The following is a 12,814-nucleotide window of genomic DNA, read 5'->3' on the forward strand; positions in this document are numbered from 1 at the left end:
CATCAGACGACGACACATGCCCCATTCTGCTGGACCTAGTCTCACCCCTGGCAATTAGGCTGCTTGTCAAATCGCCGCCATTGGCTGGTTCCCACAAGACGCCGGCCAGGGTCCGTGGGGCTTCAGCCCACTCGCAGCCAAAGGCCGCCCGTTCGGTTAACCACACGCCCCACTTGGCCAGACTCCTTAGCTAACCCGCGCCCAAAGAAGGTATCATAGCCTCCGTTCCGGGTCTTTGGGGTTTAGTGTGACTGCTCCGCACTTTTTTTGCCTCCACGTTTCCGCGCTGTTTTCCGGGGCCACGCGATTTTTCTCGGGAGGCCGAGCCCGGGGTAGACTGTTTAAGTTTTCTTACAGGGCACATGGTGACCGAGCAAAAAAAAAAGCATATAACATGCATCCTTGCCCCGCCATGGTCTCGTCGATTGACTGAAGATCATCCTCGATAATTCAACCCCTTCTTCTGTGCGAAGAGAGCTCTCTCGTCTCTCTTGTCTCTGTGTCTCTGTGTTCAGAAGTTGCTGTTCTCGGGCCGAACTCTTGCTTGCACAATGGCCGACCGAACGTCAGTGGAGGTGGAGGAGTCTCCGCGTCTCCAAATCGCAAAGAAGTCCATGTGGCAATCGATCTTTGAGAACCCCAAGGTGCTTTTCATCGCATTCTTCGCCTCGTACGTTTATCTTACTATGCCGAAGATGTTCTTCGGAACCATGCCGCTGCGTACTGTTTCTCGGATGCTGACTTCCAATACAGTCTTGGCGGTTTTGAATATGGCTATCAACAGGGTGTCCTCGGACAAAGTCTTGTCATGACCCGCTTTACAGAGAACTTCCCGACCGTTGTAGCCTCGTCTACTGCGACCGGTTGGCTGACCTCAATTCTCCAAGTCGGAGGTATCATCGGTTCTCTTTCCGCCGGTGTTCTTGGCGAGATCATTTCCCGCAAGTACACCATGTTCATCGCCTGCTGCTGGGTGGTTCTGGGCTCGTATCTCTACATCGGTGCCACTGTGGGCAACCCTGCTTGCCTGTATGCTGGTCGATTCTTCACTGGTCTTGGTGTTGGCCTGTTCAGTGGTGTCGGCCCCCTTTACAACGCGGAACTTGCCGCTCCCGAGATGCGCGGTCTCTTAGTTTCTTTCTACCAGCTCGCGACTATTCTCGGTATCATGATTTCCTTCTGGGTTGGCTACGGCAGCAACTATATTGGTGGAACTGGTGAGGGCCAGTCTGATCTCGCCTGGCGTCTGCCCTCCATCATCCAGGGTATCCCAGCTGCTTGCCTGGCGTGCGGTATCTGGTTCATGCCATTCTCTCCCCGGTGGCTGGTCAAGCAGGGCCGTGATGAAGAGGCACAGACCACCCTTGCTTGGCTGCGTAAGCTTCCCCTGGAGCACGAGCTTGTCCAGGTCGAATACCTGGAGATCAAGGCCGAGGCCGTCTTTGAAGAGCGTGCTTTTGCCAAGGCTGCTCCTAAGCTGGCTGAGCGTGAGCGCCAGAGCGTATTCATGAACCAGATCGCTCAGTATGCCAACTGCGTTCGCTCTATGGATAACTTCAAGCGTGTCGCTACTGCTGGGTTGATCATGTTCTTCCAGCAGTGGAGTGGTATTGACGCGAGTAAGTCTTCCAAAACTGAATGGTTCTGTTGCAGTCGCTAACACTGATTTAGTCATCTACTATGCCTCAAACGTTTTCAAGTCGCTCGGTCTTACCGGCGGTACTATTGCTCTCCTGGCCACTGGTGTCACTGGTGTTGTCTTCCTCATCTCGACTATCCCTGCCATGGTAAGTTCGATGTTCTGTTAAAAGTCTTGCATTGATCAAATTGCTAAACGTCCCTTTTACAGTTGATCATCGACAAGGTTGGCCGCAAGCCTATGCTCATTGTTGGATCTATCGTCATGTTCTGCAGCATGGTTATTGTCGGAGTCATTGTGGCCAAGTTCCAGCATGACTGGCCCGGACACGTTGCCGCTGGTTGGACTGCCGTCGGTATGTATCCTCTCTGGATGGCCACTGGAATTTTTAGCTGACAATTTTCTCCAGCCCTCATCTGGCTGTACATCGCCGGTTTTGGCGCTACTTGGGGCCCTTGCTCGTGGACTCTCGTTTCCGAGATCTTCCCTCTCTCCATCCGTGCCAAGGGTGCCTCGATCGGCGCCTCCAGCAACTGGGTCAACAACTTTGCCATTGCTTTCTTCGTGCCTCCCATGCTTCAGGCCTGGCAGTGGGGCACTTATATCTTCTTTGCTGCTTTCCTTTTCGTCGGCATTATTTGGGTGTGGTTCTTCCTGCCTGAGACCAAGAATGCCTCCCTTGAGGAGATGGACCGAGTGTTCGGCAGCAAGAAGGGCCAGGAGGATGCTGAGCTCCTACGGGAGGCTCAGCGTGATGTTGGCTTGACTGCCTTTGTTGAGAGACTTGGCTCGGCCACTGGACGTGATATGGATAAGAAGGAGGGCTCGGACTATGTTGAGTCCGTCTAAAAAGAATGTCATACTTGATGTGGCACTCAAGAATAGTTAGCTTTGTGATGGATCCAGATGATAATTTAGGGATGTTCTAATGCAATAGTACGATGAATGGAAATGGCAGTTCATGTGAACCCCGATGTACAGTGGGGTTCCATAAGTTTAAACTCCCGACAATCATCTCATCAGTGATACTAGGAAAATAAGTGGACGGATATTTCACGAGCCATCTAGAAATGCATTTGGAGGGTCGTTTAGAAATATCTTTCCAAAGAAAGAACATTAAGACGCGTACAGCTGGACCTCTTTCTTGGTCTTTACATTTAGACTTTTGATCCATCGCGGTATTTCCCGATTAACTGGCAGGGATAGACATAAAAGACAGTTCCGTCATATCACCTTACTGTACCTACCGTTTGAAGAAATTATGCACGTGTAACAGGATCCACGCCTCACATATCAATTTCATCACATCAATCCCTCAAAGTTGCATCTCGCGCTCAGAATCAAGCATCGAGGGTCGATCGTGGCTTGCGCCTCGGGTGGCGTCCGTAGACCATCGAAAGATGACGATGCGGCAAAGAAAAAAAACCCAACCCGAAGCGGAGCCAACCGCATCGAATCGGCCTGCCCTTTTCGGCCCGCCCCACTTCCCCGACTCGCCTTGCACGTTTTGACGGCACCCTCCGCAGGAGTCTGAGCACCGTTCGGGGGGTATGGAGCCTCCAGATCGCCTGTTTTGCTTCTTTCACTTCCCCAGTCTGGGGTCATGCGTGCTATAGTCCAACAGAAATGCCTCGGAAACCCACACCTGCGGGCAAGCAGAGGGTGAGGACGGGCTGTCTGACCTGCCGCAAAAGACGACGAAAATGTGATGAACAGAAGCCACGATGTGCCAACTGCGAGGTCAAAGGATTAACTTGCAAGTATGGTGCTGATTTGGCATTCGTGCCGCCTCGGTCTAGTGAAGCTGGTGTTGGGACGAGACAGGTGTATGGCACCATTACAGTAAGTGCAGGGGACTCGCAATATGCCGAAGAATGAGCAATCCTACTAATTCGAGGATATAGTTCGTTGATGACTCTCCAGCTGCACGTGGAGCAGCGAAAGAGAAATCACAACAGTCTAGCGACGACGCGTCAGAGGTGCGAACCAGTAGTTACGCAAAATCAGAGATTTCAAATCCGGGCGATACCACTGTATATCACAATCCGCCGGAAACTCGCGCTACTTTGGACTTGAACGACATACTCACCTCAAGTATTCCGGTCGAACTGCATCAACGACCTTCGTCATTTCAGCATCCGTCGACCTCCCTCAATCGAACGAACAGATCATTCAACCAGGGGTTTAATCTTTCGCTCCTTGGTCAGATATCGCCTCGAACGACAACATTATCCAGCAGCAATCATGAAACAGACTTGCTACGACATTTCCGTTACCATATTGGCCCTTGGATCGATGTTGGAGACCCCGACTGCGCTCTAGGAATTCAGGTTCTTCTACTGTCTCGTACGAATAGGCCGCTGCAAGCAGCTATCCTAGCCTTGTCTGCGAGCCAAAGACCACTCATTGCCGTGCCTTCCCAGATTGAAGACCTCGATAGCAGCCTTCGCTTTCGAAAAGAAGCAGAGGACACTCTTGGTCTACAACCAGAATTGATTGGGCATGCTGGACGAGCGCTACTGCTCCTGCAAGATCTCCTACCGCTTGGGCTGCAGCATTGGAGGGATCTCCTCGTACCACAGATAGAGACCGTGGATGGCCTAGTGCACCCAGCCACATTGGGAGAGGAGCTAGGCGAAGGGGTTTTCTGGCTCCATTTCAGACTCGACCTCGCTGCATCGATCCTCGCAGCGAAACAACCCATCATTCCTTTCCGCTCGTACATCAACCGTGACGGCTCAACGAATCAAAATCCCCATCCTACCCTCCAGTCCCGATCTATCAACCAAGTATACAAACACGCTCTATCTCTTCTAGGTCACTGCCTGTCTCTCATATATGGAGGACCCGACGCATCTCTTCCCCAAGCTGCGACTCCCTCGGAATTCGCCGCGTTCCCTGCCTTGCAGCAGTCTCACTTTTTATCGCAGTGGACCTTTCTCTGGAGCGACTGTCAGAAATGGTACAATGAACGTCCTGTTGATGCACAGCAGATTGTTGACGTACGCGGTGGCGAAGCAGATCAAATTGATCCAAATCATGACTCGGCATTGCCTATTCTGATTTATACTACGCCAATGGCGCTGGTCGCCAACGCTGTATATCACATCACCTCGCTTCTGCTCTTGGGACATAAACCTCGACTGCTAAAATCCTTACCGGGACCACGATGCTTCACGTCACACATCTGGCACGCACAATCAATTGCCGGCATTGCAGCCAGTAACGAATCACCCGAGCAATGGGACCCTGTGCTCGTCGCGAGTCTCTTGCTAATTGCGCGGGATATGACCCACCAGTCACAGCAGACAGTATTGATGGGGATATTTCGCAAGATCACTGCTACCACTGGGATTAAGTTGGACCACGAGACAGAAGCGCTTCAAGCCGTGTGGAAGACTGCACGATTTGATGAGGATTCAGATGAGATGGATATGTAATGTCATTTCTATCATGTATACTCCAAGACGCCACGTCCCTTTATTTTGTATAATAAGTCTCTCAACGATATATCTTCCCATTGATTCTTTCACTCTAGGTCATACGCAAAAGGGATGCTTTGCATTGCCCCTCGTGCAACGACGCACCTCGCGGCCGCGGCATTGGCCTTCTTCACGGCACTCTCAATCTCGATGTCAAATGTTTCCAGGGGCTCACCCTTGGCAAGGAAACGTGCCAAGGCTGTTGAGAAGTATCCCACAAATGTGTCCCCAGCAGCAGTGGTATCAACCACCTTGGGAACTCGCACTCCTGGCACAGAACCACGACGACCGGTGCGAGTCGAGTAATAAACACCCTTCGCGCCCAAAGTAATCAAAACAATCTGCACATCAGCAGTGTCATGGAAGTGCGGTGCAAGCTCCTCAGGCTGCAAATCATCTAGCTCCGTCGGCTGAGTCGAGTCGGAGACAGGCAGACCAGCAATAGACCTCGACATCTGCACAGCCTCAGTCTCATTCATGATAAGCACAGAGGTATGCTTCAACGCAGCCAGCGAAATGCCCCCAGGATAGACAGGCGCTGGATTAAAGACAACATGCACCCGATCCTCAACCGAAACACCACCATTAAAATACTCCAACAATCCCAACGTAGTCTTCCGCGGAATCTCACCCTGCAAAACAACCACACCAGGTCTAACCTCCTGCTTCTTAACCACATCCACAATCGACACAACATCCCCCATCATACCCGCATGATTCGCCCCGGGCACGACAAGAATGCGATTCTCGCCACCGACAGCATCCTCAACGATAATCGTCGCCGAGCCCGTCTGCGCCTCAGTCGATTCTTCAATATCCGCCGTGCTGACGCCTGATTTTTCTAGTGCGGGCTTGAGGAGTGTTGAGTAGTAGACGTCGTTGTCGCCGACGGCACCGATCATGGTGACGGTTGCATCTTGGGTTTCATTGTTTGTGAAGGAGGCGCGGCCGCAGGCTGTGGCTTGGTTTCCGCCTTTGCCACCGGCTGTGACGGTGAGGGAGGTTGCTGTGAGGGTTTCGCCTGCTCCGGGGCAGCGGGGGGTAGATGTCACGAAGTCGATGTTTAGGGAGCCGATGACGCAGATGTGTGGTCGTGTGGGCTTGGAGGTCATGGGGTCTTTGATACCCATTTTGGCAGTTATATGGTGTTGCTAAATTGCGGGTGTTGTACGGAGGTGGGAAGGGAAGCAATATATCACGGTGATGAATGCTAAGAAACACGATTGTAGCGATGAGATGGGGAGAGTTGAACTATGTATAAGGCGATAGGCCCTGCAAGTCCACTATAAGTAGTATACCCCAATCTTCGTCTACAATTTTTTGTTATCGCAAAATAATCTGGAGATATTCACCGAGAAACAATGACAAAAGAGGCGTGCATAGGCTACGACGCAACAAAAGCGGTTAGTCTACCGGTTAATCACCAAATTAGGCTTAGCGCCTCGCCTCTCGGGTTCCCGATCGGGATGTCCTCGGCTTCAACTCCAACGGGTTGTGGGGTTGTAGCGCTTGTCTTCGGATATCAGAGGCATGTCACTCCGTACATGAGGTAAGTATAGTAGATATTTGTGTCATTGGAGAGTTGTCACGTGGCCCGAGGAATCTGGGGATTCTTGGAGAATCGCGCTAACCAGATAAGGACAGGAACTTGTCCAGATGCCAAGACTTTGTATACTGTTGACATGGCTTGGAAGAGGAGAGTTGACGCTGTTTACCTCGGTCTCCTGGATCACTGCTCACGGAATTCGTTATTGTCATTCACAGATTCCTAATAATGTGATGTTCCTGATCAAGAAGACTAGCAGGTCTTTGCTTGGCGGTGCATAGATGAACTCATAGTAAATTCCATCATGGTATATGCCCCATAGATTCATACAAAGCATTTTGAGCTAGAAGTCTCATTGTATACGATAATTCAATCAAATCTAATATTATGGGCTTTATTAACTTCAAGAGTGATGCCCACTCGATAATTGATAAAATGGTCAACTTGGAGGGCAAGAGCTTCATTAGAGAGGCATTTAACCTCAGATCAGTAAACAAGCCAATGTCCCTCCCATCAAGAAAATTCCTTTACTTAGAGGAAGGAAACTCCTTAAATTCCATGCGGCGTTACCAAAGACCGACTCTGTTTGTCTGCCGGTGGCCGCGGGGAAAGAGAGAGGTCAAGTGAGAGAAAGGCCAACCCTCCTCCACCATTCAACTTCAACTCTTCAACCTCCAACTCTCCCACCTCGCATCTCTCATCAACCCAACTCAATCTCATTATTCGAAAATCTACCCAAGTCTTCCTCCCATCCCAGCCTACACTTTGTCGAAATGACAGAGAGCAACGAGAACACAGCTTCTCGACCGTCTCCCCCCACCGGCAACGCCTCCCTTCCCAATCCTCTGAATCGTCGACTTCTGGTGGATGTCATATCACCCCTCCAAATCTGTCAGAAATAGCAAAGGCCCCGTCACCTCCATTAAACACGATCGACCCAGAGTCTGCGGCTCTGATTCGCCAACTTCTCCGGCAAGACGTCGATGAGATTTCGAATACGGGCAAAGGCAAGCAACCGAGTCGAGGACCCAGCGATACAGAGCTAGCACTTGAACACTTGAATAACCAGCTTCGAGAGCAAGAGCAGCTCCATCAGGACCTTGTCCTGGCGCGGAGCCTAGATAGGGCTGTGCAAGATGATGGAGCAGCCATCGCTCTATTTCAACAGGAAGAGGCTATGGCACGAGCAGATCGCCAGTTGGCGTGTCGCCTTGCCCGGATAGAGTGTGCACCAGAGCTGATGGAACAAGAACCCTTTGATGCGGAGACAATGTATCGCATGAACGCTGCAACTGCAGGTCCAAGTGGAAGTGTATCACGAGGCCACACCAATACGGGAGACGCCAGGCCATCAGAGCAAGCAAAACGCACAAGGACCTCACCGGACCCGGCGACTCCTGGCCCAGGTGATGCATGCCCTCAGAAGCGTTTGCGAGCCCAGGTGCCGGAGTCGTCAACTCTGGCTGAGCGATCACGACCGCCCGCCGCCCCTCGAATCGTGTGTGTTTCATGCAATGAGTCCTACGAGCCAAGGGATATTTTTCGAGCATTATGTACACATGATTATTGCACCGCATGCCTGGTCAAGCTGGTTGAGCACGCGCTTCTTGACGAGACTCGATTCCCCCCTCGCTGCTGTGGACGGACTCTTCCTCTATCCCTCATTCGTACTCATATCGGCCCTGAGCTGACACAGAGACATGAGGAAAAGACAATCGAGCAAGCTGATCTTTCCAAGACGTATTGCTCTAATAAGATCTGCTCTGCGTACATCCTCCCAGATCGAGTGTCAGGGTACATTGGGACATGCAGATCGTGCCAAGTTAAGACCTGCACGATTTGCAAGGAGGAAGCGCACGAGGGAGATTGCCAGCCAGCAGCAAACGAGCTTCTAGAACTTGCGGTAAAGCAAAAGTGGCAGAAATGTCCCTGTGGGCATGTTATTGAGCTCAACATCGGCTGTAATCATATCACGTACGTATAGCCCTATCCCCGGTCCACCTGCTGATTCCAGCCACACTAATACACGGTGGACATGCAGTTGCCGGTGCGGTCGTGAGTTCTGCTACGTTTGCGGGAAACAGTGGAAGACATGCGAGTGCGCGACCTGGGAGGAAAATCGCTTGCTCGAAGCACGGGCTCGACAGGCAGCCGCACCCCGGCGGAACGCCGTTGTCAACCAGCCAGCTGTTCAGCCAGCAGCGGCTGCTGCTCCTCAGCAACAGGTTGTCCAACCGGCAGTCGCACCAGCTCCTCAGGTGCAAGTTTGCAACCATCCCGGCCGATGGCCTCGTGTTGATGGAGAGCACGAGTGCCAACTCTGCGAAGACATCATGGAGGAATACATCCTCCAGTGCCCGGGTTGCGGATTGCAAGCATGTGTAAGATGCAGACAAGAACTTGATTGATTTCGTTGTTAGTTCTGTGATTCGACCGCGAGATGAAGAGCTGCTGTGAACTTGATCTGTAAGACAATGCTATTGTTAAGTGGGCGTGTTGAAAGTTTGAATTTACATGAGATAGGAAGCAAGAGAAAGGAATCGGAGTTGCATGGATTCGAGCATCTTATGCGAACGTGATGGGGTCGGAATTTCTTTTCTTATGAACAGACTAGCATGTCCTTACAGCCTTATGAATCAATCCGTTGGTGTCTTTGAACTTGGTAGATAAAGCTATTCGATAATAGATATCCTAAGAATATAACCCCCCCCCCCGGGAACTCCATCACAGTGCAAGGCCAGTCCAGTCACCCATTTTGCCCAACTCCTCAAAACGACAGCAAGAAAGCGAATCCATTCCCTCGCCACTCACCGCATGTGAACATAAAACAGATATCGCTGCCGAATCTGAGCAATATCGTAAACGATATACTCATTGTACTGCAAGTACACATTCGCATCCTGCCTCTGCACCGAACCCACCCCTACATCCGGAATCTTCACTCCCATCAGATTCTCATTCACGACACCTGCGTCCTTCCATCCACCAGGGATACTAGTACCCATTCCCAGCGTCGCAATCTTGCCCTCACTCTTCGCATGCTCGCCGGCAAGGTAATCACTACCTGCGAGCTCGAACATGGGTGAGCCCAGTTCAGCATCGCACAGCAGGAGGAGGCCCATGTTGGCGCTGTTGTAGGCGCAGCAGTAGTTGGCAGATTTGCTGGACGTATCGGCGAGGTAGACACCTTTGCCGAACATGTAACCGTTGACGGGGGCTTCGGGGGGTGCGATGCGGAGACCTTGGCTGAGGATGCCGCCGAAGTTGGTGCTGCGGGACCCGTGCCAGAGGAGGCGGCGGTCGCTGTCTTGGAGGTTGGCGAAGGGGGAGTTTGTGAAGCGGTCTGTTTCCCCCTTGCGTTCGATCCGGAAAATGTCGATTACCTCGTACTCTAGGTGGTGGGTTGCGCCGCGGGAGTTGTTCAGATAGTCGGACAGCTCGCTGAACTCGGTTGATTTGCGGTCCACTTGAAATAGTTAGTCTGTGGTCTTGTAGTATCAAGTGATGCTGTACTTACGGCGCGTCATCTCCTCCATATCCAGGCTCTGGAACTGGCGATCGAGCGGGTGGATCTCGTCTGCCTCCTTCGAGTCCTTCAGGATCTCATTGGCAACATCCATATCCGTCAATGCCTCCAGAAGCTCGACTTCCTTCCGAATCATAGCATCGGAAGCCAAGACCGGGGTCGGTTACGGCCGAAGACGTGTGGGATCAAGGTGAAGTACCGATTGCTCAAGTTCTCCTGAGCAGGTCCAAGGCTAGTAGCATACCGAGAACTAGCAAGAGCTGGGTCGACCAGCAACTCGGCCAACTCCTTCAGAACGGAGAAACCGGCCTTGAGTGTTCTCTCGCTGAGCTTTCCCAGTGGGAGCTTCTGGGCATCGTAAGACATAGATGCCAGAGCAGAGTTGATGTGCTGCTGGTTGAAGATGAACGCCATCAGATCCTGGATTGGCTTCTCCAATTTGCTCTCCGGGGGAGGTAGGTCATCGGTAGGCTCCTTCTTGACACTCATTTTCTCTTTCTCCTTTGCGGATTCTTCATCGTCCTCTTCGTAGTTGCGCTCGAGGAAGGTGTACTTGTTATTCTTGGGGGTGTCGAGGCGGTTGTTCCAGGCAAGGCCGCTCTTGTCCTTGAACTTCTTCTCAAAAAACTTCTGGGCGTCCGGCAGGGAACCATCGCCTAGGCATGCAGACTGGCCATGCTCACCGACACGTCCCCACCGGGTCCAAGTCACGAAGTTCTTGGTATCAGCGGTGGTGAGAATCTGAATGCGGTAGAATTTATTGTTGTTGGCAGTGGAGTTTGTCTGGTTCAGAGTGGCATCCCAAATCAAGCCCGATTTGGCAATGTACACCTGAGGATCTGCGCAGAAGGGTTAGCTGTCTTCCAATTGCGGCAAGAATATTGCGCAGCCACTCACTCTTAAAGTTGGGCTTCTCATAGATAAAGTCCTCATCCACGGGAACTTTCAAAGCCTTGGAGGTGGCTTTTTGAGAGTTCTTCTGCTTCTTGTTGGACTTGTCTGCGGATTCATCGTCGTCCTCTGCTTTGATGGCTCGCTTCTTGTCGGTCTTTGCCGCTCCTGCAGACTTGGCGCTCTTTGTGACAGCTTTCTGATCATCTCCGTTGGCATCTTGACTGGCAGCATCATCTGCCTTTTTATCGGCGGCCTTTGTAGCGGCTTTCCGAGTGGGACGCTTGCCATTCTGCTTGCTGTCATCATTTGCATCCTCACCATTGGCTCCATTAGCGGCACTGCCCGCATCTAGCAAATAGGGCTTTTCGGCTATCGGCTTGTTCTTGCTAACCGATTCTACCAGCCAGTCAATTGAGACAATTTGACATGTGGCAGACTTGACGGCTGCTTGGTCTGTAGTCATTTTGTCAACATCGAAATCCCGCGCTATGTGGAAGCAACATTCAAGTTATCAGGTCAATTCTCACATTTGGTGCCCTTTTTCTCAATATCCTTGGGCGTCGTGATAAGATGAGTGCAGTGATCCGTGACCGAGGAGCTAAACGTGGCGCCCTGTTGTTCCACGAGAGCCTTAATGTCGGCTGCAAGGAGAAACACGGGTCAGCCTCATCTCCACTTTCGCGTGGGGTCAGTGTTTTTCCCCGAGATCCGGGATCATCTCCTTAGTCCTTACCCTGCTTGTAACCGGCAAACGTGCCGCTGACGGCAATGACCAAATTTTTGAAAGACCGAGGAGCCATTGCGTTTGGTGTCAAGTCAACAAGCACGGGGGGTATGGGAAGTGAGTTGAGGAAAAGGGGAGACGGTCAGGGCCGAGGGAATACGAAGGTGTGCAGTAGCGTGGTCGAGGGGGAAACCAGAAACTCCAACGCTATGCACCGAGGACTCAACCGAGTCAATTGGAGGAAGGAAAAAGTACGATACACAAAATAAAAGAGAGAAGACGAGGCACTGGGCTGGGAGGGTTTTTAAAGCTCAAGTATGAGACATCAAGCACTGTTGACACCTGAGAGATCAGGCTCTCAGGGGGGGGCTGCTGCCTGGCCACTCGTCAGGCAACACCCGCCAAGTGGGGGCAAACCGGCCAATCAAAGTGAGATAGAGTAAATGTCGTAGTCGCGTGTTAGACGTTGCTCCTCCTTCTTACCTTGTTCGTCTCAGAGCAATCCAAGGACCTGGGGCTGGTAGTCTTGTCAAGATCCTCAAGTGCACTAGCGGACTGCGTAGCCACTATCGATCTAGGTGGCGAGCATTGTAATAAGGGGTGAGAAAGAGAGAGAGAGAGAGAGAGAGAGAGAGAGAGAGAGAGAGAAAGTGTGTGTGTGTGTGTGTGTGTGTGTGTGTGTGTGGCTGATTAAAACTTTCGAACACTCAGGTATATCGCACCTCGAGTAAATTTATAGAACGAAATGCGATGCGGGTAATGGGCGTTTCTCTTTCGGAAAACGGAGAATTTGAAGGAGGAGATAAAAATTGAAAATAATTATGAAAATACATCAATATATTGAGCAAAACAATGAAAATTTTCGGAATGGAAATATAGATATGTAAGATCTAGTGAACAGAAGATGAGAAGATCATAAACGATCTAAAGTGTGAAGAGAAAGACAGGAAGAAAGACAGAGCAAAGAAATGGAAGAGAGAATGCGAGAAATATAGAAGGTCAG

General features: G+C 51.3%; 5 protein-coding genes across 5 annotated transcripts; 3 read left to right on the top strand and 2 right to left on the bottom strand.

Annotated features, from left to right (window-relative positions):
* Positions 1-551: 551 nt before the first annotated feature.
* On the top strand, positions 552-2,488 carry N7458_003839 (sugar porter family MFS transporter; the record flags this gene model as incomplete). The annotated part of the gene is made up of 5 exons (XM_056907221.1): positions 552-670; positions 754-1,619; positions 1,672-1,787; positions 1,850-1,994; positions 2,049-2,488. 5 exons carry the CDS (start codon positions 552-554, stop codon positions 2,486-2,488), a joined length of 1,686 nt encoding a protein of 561 aa, XP_056767948.1.
* Positions 2,489-3,265: 777 nt separating this feature from the next.
* Positions 3,266-5,079, top strand: N7458_003840 (Zn(II)2Cys6 transcription factor domain-containing protein; the record flags this gene model as incomplete). The annotated part of the gene is made up of 2 exons (XM_056907222.1): positions 3,266-3,481; positions 3,544-5,079. The coding sequence occupies 2 exons, from the start codon at positions 3,266-3,268 to the stop codon at positions 5,077-5,079; spliced, it is 1,752 nt and encodes a 583-aa protein (XP_056767949.1).
* Positions 5,080-5,168: 89 nt separating this feature from the next.
* N7458_003841 (ribokinase) lies at positions 5,169-6,251 on the bottom strand (the record flags this gene model as incomplete). Its single annotated transcript, XM_056907223.1, has 1 exon — positions 5,169-6,251. The coding sequence occupies one exon, from the start codon at positions 6,249-6,251 to the stop codon at positions 5,169-5,171; it is 1,083 nt and encodes a 360-aa protein (XP_056767950.1).
* Positions 6,252-7,440: 1,189 nt separating this feature from the next.
* N7458_003842 (E3 ubiquitin-protein ligase) lies at positions 7,441-9,124 on the top strand (the record flags this gene model as incomplete). The annotated part of the gene is made up of 4 exons (XM_056907224.1): positions 7,441-7,519; positions 7,570-8,641; positions 8,709-9,020; positions 9,088-9,124. 4 exons carry the CDS (start codon positions 7,441-7,443, stop codon positions 9,122-9,124), a joined length of 1,500 nt encoding a protein of 499 aa, XP_056767951.1.
* A 350-nt stretch (positions 9,125-9,474) lies between these two features.
* Positions 9,475-11,887, bottom strand: N7458_003843 (uncharacterized protein; the record flags this gene model as incomplete). The annotated part of the gene is made up of 6 exons (XM_056907225.1): positions 9,475-10,133; positions 10,185-10,313; positions 10,361-11,032; positions 11,091-11,573; positions 11,615-11,728; positions 11,821-11,887. The coding sequence occupies 6 exons, from the start codon at positions 11,885-11,887 to the stop codon at positions 9,475-9,477; spliced, it is 2,124 nt and encodes a 707-aa protein (XP_056767952.1).
* Between the last annotated feature and the right edge of the window lie 927 nt (positions 11,888-12,814).

The sequence above is a fragment of the Penicillium daleae genome (assembly GCF_028827525.1).
Source record: "Penicillium daleae strain IBT 16125 chromosome Unknown utg000004l_segment0_segment0, whole genome shotgun sequence".
Taxonomy (NCBI): domain Eukaryota; kingdom Fungi; phylum Ascomycota; class Eurotiomycetes; order Eurotiales; family Aspergillaceae; genus Penicillium; species Penicillium daleae.